At 47.8% G+C, this 14,102-nt stretch overlaps 2 protein-coding genes across 6 annotated transcripts in view; both read left to right on the forward strand.

The window, feature by feature from the left end:
* The window catches only part of hdac5 (histone deacetylase 5), a 62,893-nt gene extending 54,132 nt beyond the window's left edge, over positions 1–8,761 (forward strand). For all 5 annotated transcript variants that reach the window (XM_027021818.2, XM_027021819.2, XM_035525003.1 and 2 more), the window contains 11 exons: positions 1–22; positions 153–260; positions 515–570; positions 914–1,001; positions 1,248–1,367; positions 1,666–1,763; positions 2,216–2,334; positions 2,774–2,907; positions 3,289–3,373; positions 3,659–3,815; positions 4,113–8,761. The exon at positions 1–22 is cut by the window's left edge and continues 28 nt beyond it. In XM_027021818.2, coding sequence (XP_026877619.2) covers positions 1–22; positions 153–260; positions 515–570; positions 914–1,001; positions 1,248–1,367; positions 1,666–1,763; positions 2,216–2,334; positions 2,774–2,907; positions 3,289–3,373; positions 3,659–3,815; positions 4,113–4,152 — 1,027 coding nt within the window. In that variant the 3' untranslated portion in view covers positions 4,153–8,761. The remainder of the gene's footprint in view (positions 23–152; positions 261–514; positions 571–913; positions 1,002–1,247; positions 1,368–1,665; positions 1,764–2,215; positions 2,335–2,773; positions 2,908–3,288; positions 3,374–3,658; positions 3,816–4,112) is intronic.
* A 540-nt stretch (positions 8,762–9,301) lies between these two features.
* lsm12a (LSM12 homolog a) lies at positions 9,302–13,942 on the forward strand. Its single transcript, XM_027021836.2, has 5 exons — positions 9,302–9,450; positions 11,248–11,381; positions 11,569–11,678; positions 12,670–12,796; positions 12,949–13,942. Exons 1-5 carry the CDS (start codon positions 9,324–9,326, stop codon positions 13,033–13,035), a joined length of 585 nt encoding a protein of 194 aa, XP_026877637.2. The 5' UTR covers positions 9,302–9,323; the 3' UTR covers positions 13,036–13,942.
* The last annotated feature ends 160 nt before the right edge of the window (positions 13,943–14,102 follow it).

Here is a 14,102-nt window from a genome sequence, read left to right on the forward strand (position 1 = left end):
GCTGCCATGTGGAGGAATAGGGGTGAGTACAGTCTGACCGTTCACCCATCCTGCCACCCCGTTGCCGCTCAGCCGTAGGCCCAGGCGACCGCGGGTGGTGGCGTCAGCACGGTGTGCGGTAACGTAGCACTGCGGCTCTGTCCCTCCCGCAGGTGGACAGTGACACGGTGTGGAATGAGATGCACTCATCCGGCGCCGTGCGCATGGCCGTGGGCTGCGTCATAGAGCTCGCCTTCAAAGTCGCTGCCGGGGAGCTGAAGGTAGCCGGCACGCCCCGAAAACACGCTCAGATGAGCTCAGAAACATAGATGCACAAACCAGGATAGCCTACTCACAGACACATTTGTATCCAAAACGGCTTACAGCCAAGGCAATGTACAGTGCAGGCGCGTCACTGAGCACAGAGGTCAAGTTCACTGCCAGCGTGGCCCTGGTGTTTGTTTGTGCATGTGCGTTGTCTCTTGACCCCGATTTCTCTCTTCTGTCTCTTTCTCCTCGTCTTTTGGATGAACAGAACGGCTTCGCGGTGGTCCGTCCGCCCGGACATCACGCTGAGGAGTCCACGGCCATGTAAGTGTCAAGGTCGAGGTGCTATGTCATGCTTAGTGAGGGAGGGGAACTTGACAGACAGACAGACAGACCCCTCTGATTAAGCACCTGCAGATATTTTACGCTGTTATTGTAAAGCTAGAGCCAGAAATGGCGAAGGGGCGGGCTCTGAGCTACAGAAACCGAGCTTATTGGCTGTACTAATGATAAACATGTACTCCGCGCGATGGAGTGATTGCAGCCTGGTGAAATAATCTTTTGTTTTATGATAAAGCTCCTGTCACAATAAAACCAGCCAGTCAGATGGTTTTGATCATCTCTCTCTCTCTCCTTTAATTCATTCATTCATTCATTCATTCATTAGGGGGTTCTGCTTTTTCAATTCGGTGGCCGTCACAGCCAAACTGCTCCAGCAGAAACTAGGCGTGGTCAAGGTCCTCATCTTAGATTGGGTGAGCACTCCGCCACACACACACACGCGCACACACACACACACAAACAGACAAACACAGACTGTAGGTGGTAGAATGACAGAGAGTACAAGTTTGATTGCTTTATATACATATAAGATACAACCAATCTGATCCAACTGAAGTTTGAGTGTTGTTGTTAAACAGTTTTCTGAGTTGACCGACACCATCCCTGAGAGGATGAGGTTTAGGGCACTTCTGTAACCTCACACACATCCTGTTTCACAGGACATTCACCATGGTAACGGGACTCAGCAAGCCTTTTACAATGACCCCAATGTGCTCTACATCTCCCTGCATCGCTATGACGACGGCAACTTCTTTCCTGGCAGCGGAGCCCCTGAAGAGGTAAGAGGGAAAGAGACGTGTGCATCAACCCTGACCTGACCTGACCCGACCTGATCTAAGGAAGCACCCCCCCGGCACTGTGAGAAGGGCTGCAGACAATCTGTCATGTATACTAGTTTGTAACTCACTCACTCACCCATGTTTAGAAGGATGAAGATTGTCCACAAGGGGGTGCTGTTAGCACTCAAGCGTTTGTGTGCGTCACTGAACGGGAGGAATCTCATGTTGTCTGGTAACTCCCATCCAGAGAATGTCTTTACCCCTCGCTCTCTCTCACTAACTCCCTCTCTCTGGGCAGGTTGGAGCTGGGTCCGGTGTGGGCTTTAATGTGAACATAGCCTGGACCGGGGGAGTTGACCCTCCCATGGGTGACGTCGAATACCTCTCTGCCTTCAGGTCAGAGCGCCCCGTCTTGCCCCAGACACCCCACACCACGCCCCCACACACTCCTCACAACCCAACACACTCCACACCATGTCCCCACACACACACACACCTGGCTTCAGACCCAGATAGGGCTTCTCTTTCACACTACTCCACTTTAACACTCTGCACTTGAAGCACCAGGAGCTACAAAAACCTTTTTAAGTTTTGTGAGGTCCTGCCACTTCAATAAACTGTAGAAAAGGAGAACTTTGTTTTGCCCTTAGACGTTGCTGCTTTGACTTTCCCATGATATTATTCTTGAAAAATTAATACTGCTTTTGAGAGAGAACAATATCTCTCATTTCTCATTCTTTCATGAGTTCATTTCTGAGGTCTGGCTCGGTATGCCCGCGTCTGCGAGTCATTCCAGATGGGATGCGGGGTTGTTGAAAGTCCCTCTGTTGCTCTGTGTGTTACGACAGGACGGTGGTGATGCCCATTGCTAACGAATTCTCCCCTGACGTGGTGCTCGTCTCGGCTGGCTTTGACGCTGTCGAAGGCCACCAGTCCCCTCTAGGTGGTTACAACGTCACCGCCAAATGTGAGTCAACTAAGCCAGTGTGTGGATGCAATAGAAAATGCTTGTGATGCTTATTCTTTGCTTCGAGAGTTTAGCATTGTTATATTAATTCGGATGTACCAGGATCATAACTGTTTTGCAGTATTACTGGGTTGTTGGGTTCCTGTGTGGTATTATATTTTCAGTCTATAGACAGAAAATGGCATTACACCAACACTCTCAATAATGTAGTAATGATTTCCTCCCATATAACAACTTTTACTTTTCCCCCGGTTGCCTAACTGAACGTTGGGATATCTATCTATCTATCTATCTATCTATCTATCTATCTATCTATCTATCTCTCTCTCTCTCTCTCTCTCTCTCTCTCTCTCTCTCTCGCTCTCTCTCTCTCTCTCTCTCTCTCTCTCTCTATATATATATATATATAAATCTCCCCCATTATGCTGTTCACCCACAGGTTTCGGGCACCTGACCAAGCAGCTGATGACCTTGGCAGGTGGGCGGGTAGTCCTGGTGCTAGAGGGAGGTCATGACCTCACAGCCATCTGTGACGCATCTGAGTCCTGTGTGGCAGCATTGCTGGGAGATGAGGTACTCACCACCCACAGACACATTCTACCTCACTCACCACCCACAGACACATTCTACCTCACTCACCACCCACACACACATTCTACCTCACTCACCACCCACACACACATTCTACCTCACTCACCACCCACACACACATTCTACCTCACTCACCACCCACACACACATTCTACCTCACTCACCACCCACACACACATTCTACCTCACTCACCACCCAGTCATATTCTTTACTTTTTATACACATATGATAATTTTCTATTGCATATAAACAACACATCACTAAATACAGAGGCCATTAACAACAGTAGAACTGTAACATTTATCATCGTCCCTCAAGTTCCATTACATACTGTGTGTGTGTGTGTGTGTGTGTGTGTGCAGTTGGATCCTTTGCCTCAGGCTGTACTTCAGCAGAAACCCTGTCCAAAGGCTACAGCTTCCCTTGAGAGAGTCATTGAGATCCAGAGTAAGTGAGAGAGAGAGAGAGAGAGGTGTGTGTGTGTGTGAGAGAGAGGGATGTGTGAAAGAGAGGGATGTGTGAGAGAGAGGGAGTGAGAGAGTGAGAGAGAGAGAGAGAGAGAGAGAGAGAGAGAGAGAGAGAGAGAGAGAGATGAGGGAGGTGTACTCTTCCTTGAGGTTAGTCCAGATAGTTGTGCTCTCTGATGTAACTGCTGTGTGTGTGTGTGTGTGTGTGTGTGTGTGTGTGTGTGTGTGTGTGTGTGTGTGTGTGTGTGTGTGTGTGTGTGTCTAGGTAAGCACTGGGCGTGCCTGCAGAGATCTGCTCCTACAGTGGGCCAGTCCCTCTTGGACGCCCAGCGCCGCGAAAAAGACGAGGCGGACACAGTGACAGCTATGGCTTCCCTCACCGTGGACACAGAGCAGACAGCGGCCTCCTCACAGAGCAGCAGGTACCGATGGCACGCACACACACACACACACACACAGATAATGCCCTTGGACAGAGAAGAGATGTCAGAGCTTGCTTCTATAGCTTCTCATCATTTACATGAGATGTGAGGAACTACATCTATAAATGTTTCATGCCTCTTAATACTGGGCCTTAACGCAAAGGTGTTTAACCTGCCTGAAGATGAACATCTTTAATGTGTCTCAGTTGAAGCCCATCATAGTTGCGTTTACTAAAATATTGCTGACGTACTTAATAAAATGTTAACTTAATGACCCGGTCAAACCCCGCCACTCAGGACTGCTGAAGAACCAATGGAGGAGGAGCCGGCATTGTAGGAGGAAACGCCGAACCTGTCACCGCGGTGACTTCAGTGTCCACACCTGCTTGGCAAGCAACGGTCACCCTTGAGCCACGCCTCCTTTTCCTCCACCCAGCTCTCTGATTGGTTCCCTTGGTCCTTCACTCGTTTCCGGGTGCCTGACGGACATGTGCGGCGCCTGCCCACCTTTGCTTTCTCCAGACGTCCCAGAGCAGGGGGCGTGCTCAGCGTAGGGAGGTGGGGCAGCCGACCGGAGATCCACACGGGAGATCCGAGACCGGAACGTTTTTCGGGAAAGGCCTTGGTTTTATTTTTTTTGCTCGTTTCACTGGACAGAGGGAGCAAAAAAAGAAAAGAAAAGGAAGACAGAGAGAAGGAAACAGACAGACCGACAACGCTGGAATGTTGTCACGGCAACGGTGGGGGGGAAAAACACTTTGTACATTTATTGTGCTTTATACAAAAGATGTTTGAAATGGAAAAAGCCAACAAGCAGCAAAAATACACACACACACACACACACACACACACACACACATACATTGAAACACAAAGTTCCTAAGAGGGTGAACTGGGCTGTTTTAACCCCATTAAACCTAGCTCTCTTTTTGCGAACAGGCGCTAACCTCTTGACTGTCCATCGTGTCCGTTGGTTCGTAGACTCGTTCATATGTACAGTATCCTGTTGAGATGAGCACACAAACACTTGATCCTGATATATTTACAGACATGCACACGTGGCTTCGTGTATGCTGTAGAAACGCGCATACGCCGAGGGGAACACAGTTTCCCTTTGTCCATTTCTGGCTCTACACGGAGGTCAAGGCCACGACCTCTCGGCACTCAAGGAACGCTTCCCTTGCCCTTTGACCTTTCTGTTGAGAACTTTTGTTGGATTTTATTGTTGGTTTTTTTTTTGGGGTTTCACAGAAGTAAAGAACTTTTTTCTTCTTCAGAGGGCATACACGTCACTGTAACTATGACAACCACACACGCTCCCTCACTCGTTCCACTCACGCACTCGTTTCCGCTTGCACACAATGGCAGTGCGTTGACTTAAGGACGCGGAGAGTGGCTGTTGTAAAGGAGAAAGGGTTCCAGTGTCTCTCTGTGTCTCCGCAACAAGCGAACACACACACGCACGCACGCATGAAGACGGCTGAAGAAGAACCCGGTGCCTTTTATACTACAGAACACATTTGAAACACACACACCTACCACGTCAGACATGCGCAGTGCTCTCTAGCTGCCGTGGCGTTTTTGTTATATTTAATTTCCCCCTCACTTTTGTCCAACTGCCTTAATTTTTGAGAGAGCAGCATTTTGAGCCTGCGTCTGGTCAGCACAGCGGGGACCTGAACCCTCTCATTCTCCTCTCCTTCTTTCAGGGTGTGTGTGTTGGGCTCAGAGGTTAAAGGTCAAGGCTCTGCCTATGAGCCGCCTTCTTGTTCTTATTCTGATCCTTGTGTTTTTAGGTTTTTTTTGTTTGTTTTTTTTTGTTTTTTTACTTTTTACAGTCGCATGTTCCATGATCTGCTCGTGTGGAAGTACCAATGATATGGTGATGATGATGATGATGATGACCAACTATTGTGTTTTTTTTTTTGTGGAGTTGTTTTTTTGTACATAATGTGTTTGGCTCGCCTCTCTCTTTGGAAGTCTTTGGAAGTAATAATGAAAACTTGGTTTTCCTTAGGTTTTCCAAGGACTAAGTGTCTGTGGTCACTTTTATATGGAAAAGTTTCCTTTTTATATGAAAATTCAAAAGAAAACCAAAACAGCCCTCAGTATTAATCTGCTCGGTTGGTTTAAAATATTCTGTAGGGAGGAACGTGTGTAACACGCTGGGGCAGATCTTTGTTCTTTATGTTTTTTCTTTTTACAAGTGATGTTTGTGTTGTATCATTGCACGATGAATGTGGCATCAGGGTTTTATGGGATTTGTGTTACTGTTTAAAAAAAAAAGTTTCCAATTTTTTAAAAAACATTATTCAATACAGGCAATAAGGTCTACCACCACTTTGGCTTCAAACACTTCATCACTCTACCACCTCCTGACTCGACTCATCACTCTGCCACCTCCTGACTCCACTCGTCACTCATCCCCCTCCTGACTCGACTCATCACTCTGCCACCTCCTGACTCCACTCGTCACTCATCCCCCTCCTGACTCCACTCGTCACTCTGCCATCTCCTGACTCCACTCATCACTCATCCCCCTCCTGACTCCACTCGTCACTCTGCCACCTCCTGACTCCATTCGTCACTCTGCCACCTCCTGACTCCACTCGTCACTCATCCCCCTCCTGACTCCACTCGTCACTCTGCCATCTCCTGACTCCACTCATCACTCATCCCCCTCCTGACTCCACTCGTCACTCTGCCACCTCCTGACTCCATTCGTCACTCTGCCACCTCCTGACTCCACTCGTCACTCATCCCCCTCCTGACTCCACTCGTCACTCTGCCATCTCCTGACTCCACTCATCACTCATCCCCCTCCTGACTCCACTCGTCACTCTGCCACCTCCTGACTCCACTCGTCACTCATCCCCCTCCTGACTCCATTCGTCACTCATCCCCTTCCTGACTCCATTCGTCACTCTGCCACCTCCTGACTCCACTCGTCACTCATCCCCTTCCTGACTCCTCTCGTCACCCTTGCACCCTCTGCAGGACGATCAGCCTCCTTCGGCTCCTACAGCTTTACTACTTTGCTTACTCTTGCGCCAGATCTTATTTTCCTGTTATTTTACACATGTATGGCGGACGGCGTGTTTCTTCAGCCACTTTGCAGTTACCTTTAAACAGCACGGCAGACCATTCCTCTGTTTTAGCGCAGCCGCCTGTAACGTCCAGGACCTGCCTACATTCAAGGCAAGAAAGCGCATTAACACTGTCAGAAGATCTCTGGCATTTTTTGGAGTTTCAGGGGTGCACTCGACCCAAAACGTCATGTGCACATTTATGTTTAACTCATCCCAACACTTTGAGAGACAACACTAAAATTCTCACACATCTGTATACACACACAAACACACACACTCCAGCATACCTCCTCAGTCTGGTGTCTCGTCTCATTGCTTTGCTGCCAGGTGTTCTTCATGTTGTGGGTGTAGAGAGTGTACATGCTGGAGTACACGCTGGAGTACACGCGGAAGCTCTGGTGCACACACTGACACACACATTTCCTGACTCTTGCTCTACTTCATTCATTTGGAGTCGGAAATGAACACTGAAGAAATTTTTAGTTTCAGCTTTTGGAAATTCAGAAGTTTAGACTTGCATCTTTCTCTTATTGTAAATCTTTGAAACATTGTCTATTCGCGCAGACAACCTCCTAGCCTTTGGGCAATAATTTATACTTGTATATTGCACATCTTTTTAACATTTGATGAAGTAAGGCCAGTTTCTGTAACACGCCGCCCTCTGCAGAGAACGGTGTTAGCAGTTAATCCACATGTCCCATTCACGTTGTTCAAAAACACTGAAGTTACCCCTCACAGTCACTGTGTCCTTGTTTACTGTTTGATTGTGGTCATTTGCTTGCTTGCTTGCTTTCATCAGTGAGACGGTTTGTTCGTTTTCATCAATGGTCTCGAGCTTGTGCGTAGGACACTTGTTTTGTTTGTTTTAAAAAAAAGCTAAACAAACAAAAAACACACACTTGGCTGAAGCTGGCCACTATACATTAAATCCTGTAATATACAAAGAGAAACCTCCCTGGCTATATGGCTACAGGTTAAACAGTCCAACAGGAACTACTGTGACCATGTTTTGTAATGTTTCAATGTGGCTCACTGACCATCGCAATTTGTGCATAGTTTTGTATCGCAACCTTGTATGGCATTAAATGGTGGTTGGCTGTGCAGTTGGTGGTGAATGAAGAGGTGGGGGACTGTTCAGGCCCTGTCCTTCTGAGAGAGGGAACGAGAGCAATAGTCAGAGAAGGGGGCTTTTTTAGAGGAATGTGATCCTATCTATGGCCTCTGCCGCAGCAGTTTCTACGATTTTGTTTTTCTAAAATGAATAAATAATGGCAACAAATTTGAAGAGGGCCTTAAGATGGACAGTGAAAGACCTCTTTGTGCGCAAAGGATTCTCAACAGTCACCATTGGAGATAGTTTTGTTGTCGCTGCCACACTATTTTACTATTCAGTAAATATGTATATTTATTGATATTTCATATGTTGTGTATATGTCGTGCCCTATGATTGCTGAGGTTCAAAGAGTACTTGTATATTTTTTTGACTTTTTGGAACGAGAGGTTGTGTGTCTCCAATAGTCCCTCCATTGCGCTGGTGTTCTGTCGCCACTACGTGATTGGATGTTTGAATATGTGTCTTTTAACCTTACATTTTTAATATTCTCTCTCGCTCGCTCGCTCTGTCTGTCTTTCCTCTGCTCATATTGATATGCAGAAGTTGAAATTATCAAAGCACATTCCTTAATTTCCTTGTTTCTCTTTTTCGATGCTTTCATGTTGCGACAATACAAAGGTGTGTGTATACTAACTGCTACACACGTGTATATAGAGTGCATATATGTGTACACATGTGCAATACACGCTATTTGAGCAATCTATTACTGTGATTATAATTCATTAAAAGTGCTGTCCCTTTGAGTTGCATTGCTTTCATTGTCTCATGAAGAAATTAATTAATGCTGACACCATTCATGGTAACGCCTGTGACTTTGTTTTTGGTTATTATTCACATTATGTAGTACTTGGTTCTGGTGGATTATGTGACTGCGATTAATTTGACTTGGTGTCATGGGGGATGGGGGGTGCAGGCCATAATTGGGTGTCCCACTTTACTTATTTGTGTTTACTCCTGTCTCCTCTCCCTTTCTGGTCAGCACATGAACGCTGCTCTGTGATGAATACTGTTAAAAGTACCTGCATGTGCGTTTACAGTTTTGTGCACTGACCAGTTACAGGAATAAAATGACAACTACCAATTGTTTGATCAAAAACGGATAGAACAGTACATCCATGCCGTCCTTACGTATTGGTGCCACTCACCACGCATCAAAAACGTCTTTCTTTCCCAGCCATAGCAGCGTGAGACAAAGTCGTGCCATGTGACTGCTTCATTCATACCCACGCTGACGCATACCCCCCCCCCGTGACGCGATTACGCACGTTTACGTAATAGCGACTCTCCGGGTTCCTGGCGGAGAAGATGGCGACTCCTGGACCGGGGGAGTATTTTAGCATCGGAAGCCATGTCTCCTGCCTTACCTGCTTAGGGCAGCGCTTGCAAGGAGAGGTCATCGCTTTTGACTACCAGACCAAGATGCTGACTTTGAGTATCCTTTTGCTGATTACGGATTTAAGCTTCACGGCTGCAGGGTGCAGAGAGGTGTGTGGCTGGTTAGCCAGCTAGCTTTACCAAGTAACGTTGGCTAGGGATCCGCGCAAGCGTGATTGCGGCTAGTGAGCTAACGCTAGTGAGCGGACCCTAGTTTCTTTAGACTTCACCCGACAACCTCGCTGTGTGGCTCGCACGCCCTCTCGTTTGATTCACGTGACGACTAGCTGTCAGTGGCTCCCGTTGTCTCGTGCGGTAATCGTGCGCTGCTCCTCGTATCATAACATGAGCGACGTTGGCAGGGTTTTGGCCAGCTAGCCACACTCAGCCCGCCTCTGGTTAGCCTGCTTGGTTGGTATGTGAGCGGGCTAATTACTCTAGCTAGTCAGCTGGTTAAACCTCACAGCTGGCAATAGCTATACGTTCATTGTGAAGAAGCTGGCCGGTTTGGCACAGTGGAAATGTATCCGCGGGTGGGTCTCCACAGCTTCACTGAGGTTTTGCTAACTAACTAGGTAGCGGTTAGCTAGGTCGGGTCCCTAGTTAGCTAGCGGTTAGCTGGGTACACCCGACTCCGGCTAGCTGGCTAGCTGTGAGCTACATGTGCAGCATGTGTAACAAGCATGCTGTTATAGGCAGGATCATGAGTCGGTCGTCTTTCAACCGTACCCCTGGTTGTCGGTAGTTGTTTAGCTGGAGGGATAAACCTAGCGCCTTGGTTACCCTGCTTATCTTAGCAACTGGCTACGGGCAGGATATGGTCTTGGTCTCGCGGCGTCAACCGTAGCCGCGAGGGAATGTGCGCGCGCCGTGGCGCGAGCTCTAACTGTGCTGTGCAGAAAGGGAGTGTGGCCTGCGTTCTAGACCGCTGCTAGGACAAATGTCCTCGGGCTAAGGAAGACAGTTGACGGTGAATTAGCCAGCCGTGTGCTGTAGCTCAGCAGTGAGGTTACTGAGCCGTAGGCAGTAGCCCTGCAGTGAGTGCTGCCCAAGGTTATTTCAGACTTCATCTTTGTTGGTCATGAAGCACGTACAAAGGTGACCTGTGCACGTTTGCCACCGCTTCACACATTGTTGAACTTTATACCCGCCTCTTTGGTGACGGGACAAGCATATCATGAGGGCTTTTTTTTTTTTGCCCCAGAGGTTCGAGGCTAGAGTTGTCACTTGGTGTAGGTGTACAGTGACCCTGGCACTGTACCAGCACGCATGACCACTAGGTGGTAATAGAAGGCCGCGGAAACTAAAAACTTGGACACGCTGTACTGTTTAGAGAAGCGGGGAAGAGTGTGCGGCTGTTGCTGCTGGCCTCTTCAACTCACTTCGGGGGGCGCAACCATATTTTTGTGGTATGTAATAAAACAAAAACTGAACAAAAACCTTTTTCAGTATAGGGTAAATGTGACAAGTAGCTGAAAGTTTATGAAAGTTGATGACTCTAGAAATGCAATTATGATTGAGTACAACTTGAGCAATTGAGGGTTAAGGGTCTTGCTCAGGGCCCCAACAGTGGCAACTTGGCAGTGGTGGTGCTTGAACAAGCAACCTTCTGATTACAAGTCAAGTTCCTTAACCACTGAGTTACCACTGCCCTGTACAGGCTGTGTGTTTGACATCACCTGTTTGCGGCGAGCATCAATCTGAACCCAGTACTGATTCTATTTAAAGACCTCAGCACTGCAGTACACACAGGAGCTGTAGTTCTCCCATCACAGTGTAGCAGTCCTGTGGGTCAGTGCATGCATTTGGCAGGAGTTTCTGTCGCACGTTTTTCGCCTTGACTGGCCATCTCCAGAGTGCACGCCGTCCAGTGGTAAGCCCAACCTCAGCGACGTGGTTCTAGTCAATTTAGCCTACGTGTCGGACGTGGACGTCATCACCGACTGTACCGGGACCCCTCCCCCGCTGGCGTCTCTTAATTTTAACAAGGTAAATCCAGGTGGGATTATCACACCCACTTAGGTAGGCTTCAGCAAATAGCTTTGCCATTACACTTTACTACTGATTTGTAGCAGCTGTTTGAGGGACACACTTGATCTCAAGTTCACTGATGATTCTTCCTGGCTACAAGCTTTTGATACATCCTCACTCTCATGGTGCTCCTCCCGTTCCCCAGCTCACGAACAGAGCTCGCGCAGAGAAGGAAGACAAGCTGTCCCAGGCTTATGCCATCAGCGCTGGAGTCTCGCCGGAGGGCCAGCAGCTTTTCCAGACTATTCATAAAACGTAAGTGACAGCTAGCCCCGTGGAGCAAATGGCCGTGGTTTAAATTGGTACCACGCTGCTGACGAAAGTCAAGTGTAACGATGTGTTTCCTGTCAGTACAGATCGATAGCACAAATGTTCTACTTCTGCTTATTTCAATCTGCACCATACACCAGTACATCAGCCTTCTCTGTATGTTTCTCGAGCGTTAAGTGGCTGATTTCACTAGTTCCTGGTTGATGCTTTTCTAGACACGGAGCGTGCTTAATCCTGCATTGTGTATTAGTTTTAGGTGAGGATCCTGAGCTGTCTAATTTAGCCTGAAATTAGGTCTGGCATGTGTCTGAAGATTTGGACCACTGCACTTGTAGAAGATGGCAACGGAAAACCAGGAACGCCAGTCACATCCTGTTTGATTTTTCAAAGTGGCCCAATCTTCTGTGGCCAGGCGTCCAAGTGTGCAAAACTGATGCTGCTGTGTGGGTGGGAGGCATGGCCTTACTCAGCCCCTGTCATTCACTGCAGCAGTAGCCAATCGTGGACGTCTGTGTGTTCTTCCTTGCTGGTGGGGCGGTTACCATCATTCTCCGAGTGCGTTGGTCTGCCCTCCGTCGCAGCACAGACAGCAGTTTGAAGAGGTGGTCTTGGCATCGCATGCCCTCACCCCAATTGGTTGGTAGCTGTCATGTGACGGGGTGGGGGAGGGGTAGCTAGATGGTGAGTGGGAATTGGCATAATAACTACACTGGGAGAAAAGGAATTACACATTTAGAAAAAATATATAAATAATAAGGTATGTTGCTGTTTTTGGGTTACTGCCCTGTGAGGTAACTGAGGTAGCCCTACATTTCTGATTGGCACGCTCTGTGAGGTAACTGAAGTAGCCCTGCATGTCTGATTGGCTGTCTCTGTGAGGTAAGTCAGGTAGCCCTGCATTTCCGATTGGCTGTCTCTGTGAGGTAACTGAAGTAGCCCTGCATTTCTGATTGGCTCTCTCGTTTCTGTGCCGCAGCATCAAAGAATGCAAGTGGCAGGAGAAGAACATCGTGGTGATGGACGACGTTGTCATCACTCCTCCATACCGGGTAGACAACTGCAGGGGCAAGGAAGGAAGTGCTTTAGGGCACGTCCGGAAAATAGTGAGTCCCACCAATCCAGTTCCAGAAGCCTCTTTCTTCCAGATGATTAAATTTTGCCACCAAGATAAATTTTTCTTTTCATGCATTTTTTAGAGTTATAGGCCTGCCGTCTGTACTCACAGCACCGCTTTACTTTCTGCCTTCCCCTGCAGGTGGAGAAACACTTGCGTGACTTAGAGAGCCAGAAGTCCGTGCAGCGAGCGCAGCAAACACAGAAGGACTCTGCCTTGTCGGCATGAGCGCGAGCCTTGCGCGAATGCTGCCGGCAGGCTTTGGGGTTCCCTTTGGTTTCAGGGTTTTATTTTCAAGCCGCTGCCCGACCCAGGCTGAAGTTGACGCAGCCCACGTGGTGCACGCACGATCCTAGAAGTCAGGAGAGGGAATAAAAACAGCCACTGAGCGTGAAAGAGAGGGCAGAGTAAAAGCCCTGGGTTTTTATTTTATCCATAAGAAATAATTCAACGTGCAGAACTTTGTGACCACCATTTCATTTACACCTGGCATCAAACATGTGTTCTCCCTGTCCATAGGCTCTCTGAGGGCTTACCGACACTTACACGCCCCATATGTACAAAGAAACGTCATGGTGCATAAGCCTGATCAGTGAAAGTCGCGTTCAGTGTTCTGCTACATCTTATCCTCCAACTTTTATTTTCCTTTTTAAACGACATGACTTGAAAGGTACTTGAGAAAACTATTAAGTTATAAAAGATTTTGGCTCGATTACTGTAAACCAGTCTAGGTGGAACGAGTGGTTTATTTTTCTAACAGTCGGTGAAAGTGATGCGAATGCTGTGTGTGAGTGTAAGATCGCGTGCATGCACGTGAGAGTGAGTGAGCGAGCGAAGGTTCAGGAGCTGTGAAGCTGCACTTGCCAGGAGATGGTTTTAGACTCCATATCCTCTGGCCTAACATTAGGTGCTGGACAAAAGTGTTTTGTCATCTCAAAAGAAGAATCAGGTTTCTTATGTCATAGACCATCACAATTTTCTTCCCAGTTCGTCTGTTCTTTTGTTTTGTTTTGTTTTTTTTAACCCAATTTTTTTTTGTTCATACAAAACGTATTTTAGTGTATTATACTGTCATCTCTGAGAAACTCGGAGACATCCATTTCCTGAAAGTGGCAGTAGAACTATTATAACGGTCCAATCCTTAACCTCGCGCATAGCTTTTCCGTCATCACGGGACCTCTCCTGTTGCACGCGCCATTCTGTGGAACGTTTGTAAACATCCAGCGACGTGAACGGAGCGTCACGTGAGAAGCCCGCTACCTTGGCGCGAGCGCATTCCGTCCCGTTACTACAGC

The sequence above is a fragment of the Electrophorus electricus genome, chromosome 4, assembly GCF_013358815.1.
Source record: "Electrophorus electricus isolate fEleEle1 chromosome 4, fEleEle1.pri, whole genome shotgun sequence".
Classification (NCBI taxonomy): Eukaryota; Metazoa; Chordata; class Actinopteri; order Gymnotiformes; family Gymnotidae; genus Electrophorus; species Electrophorus electricus.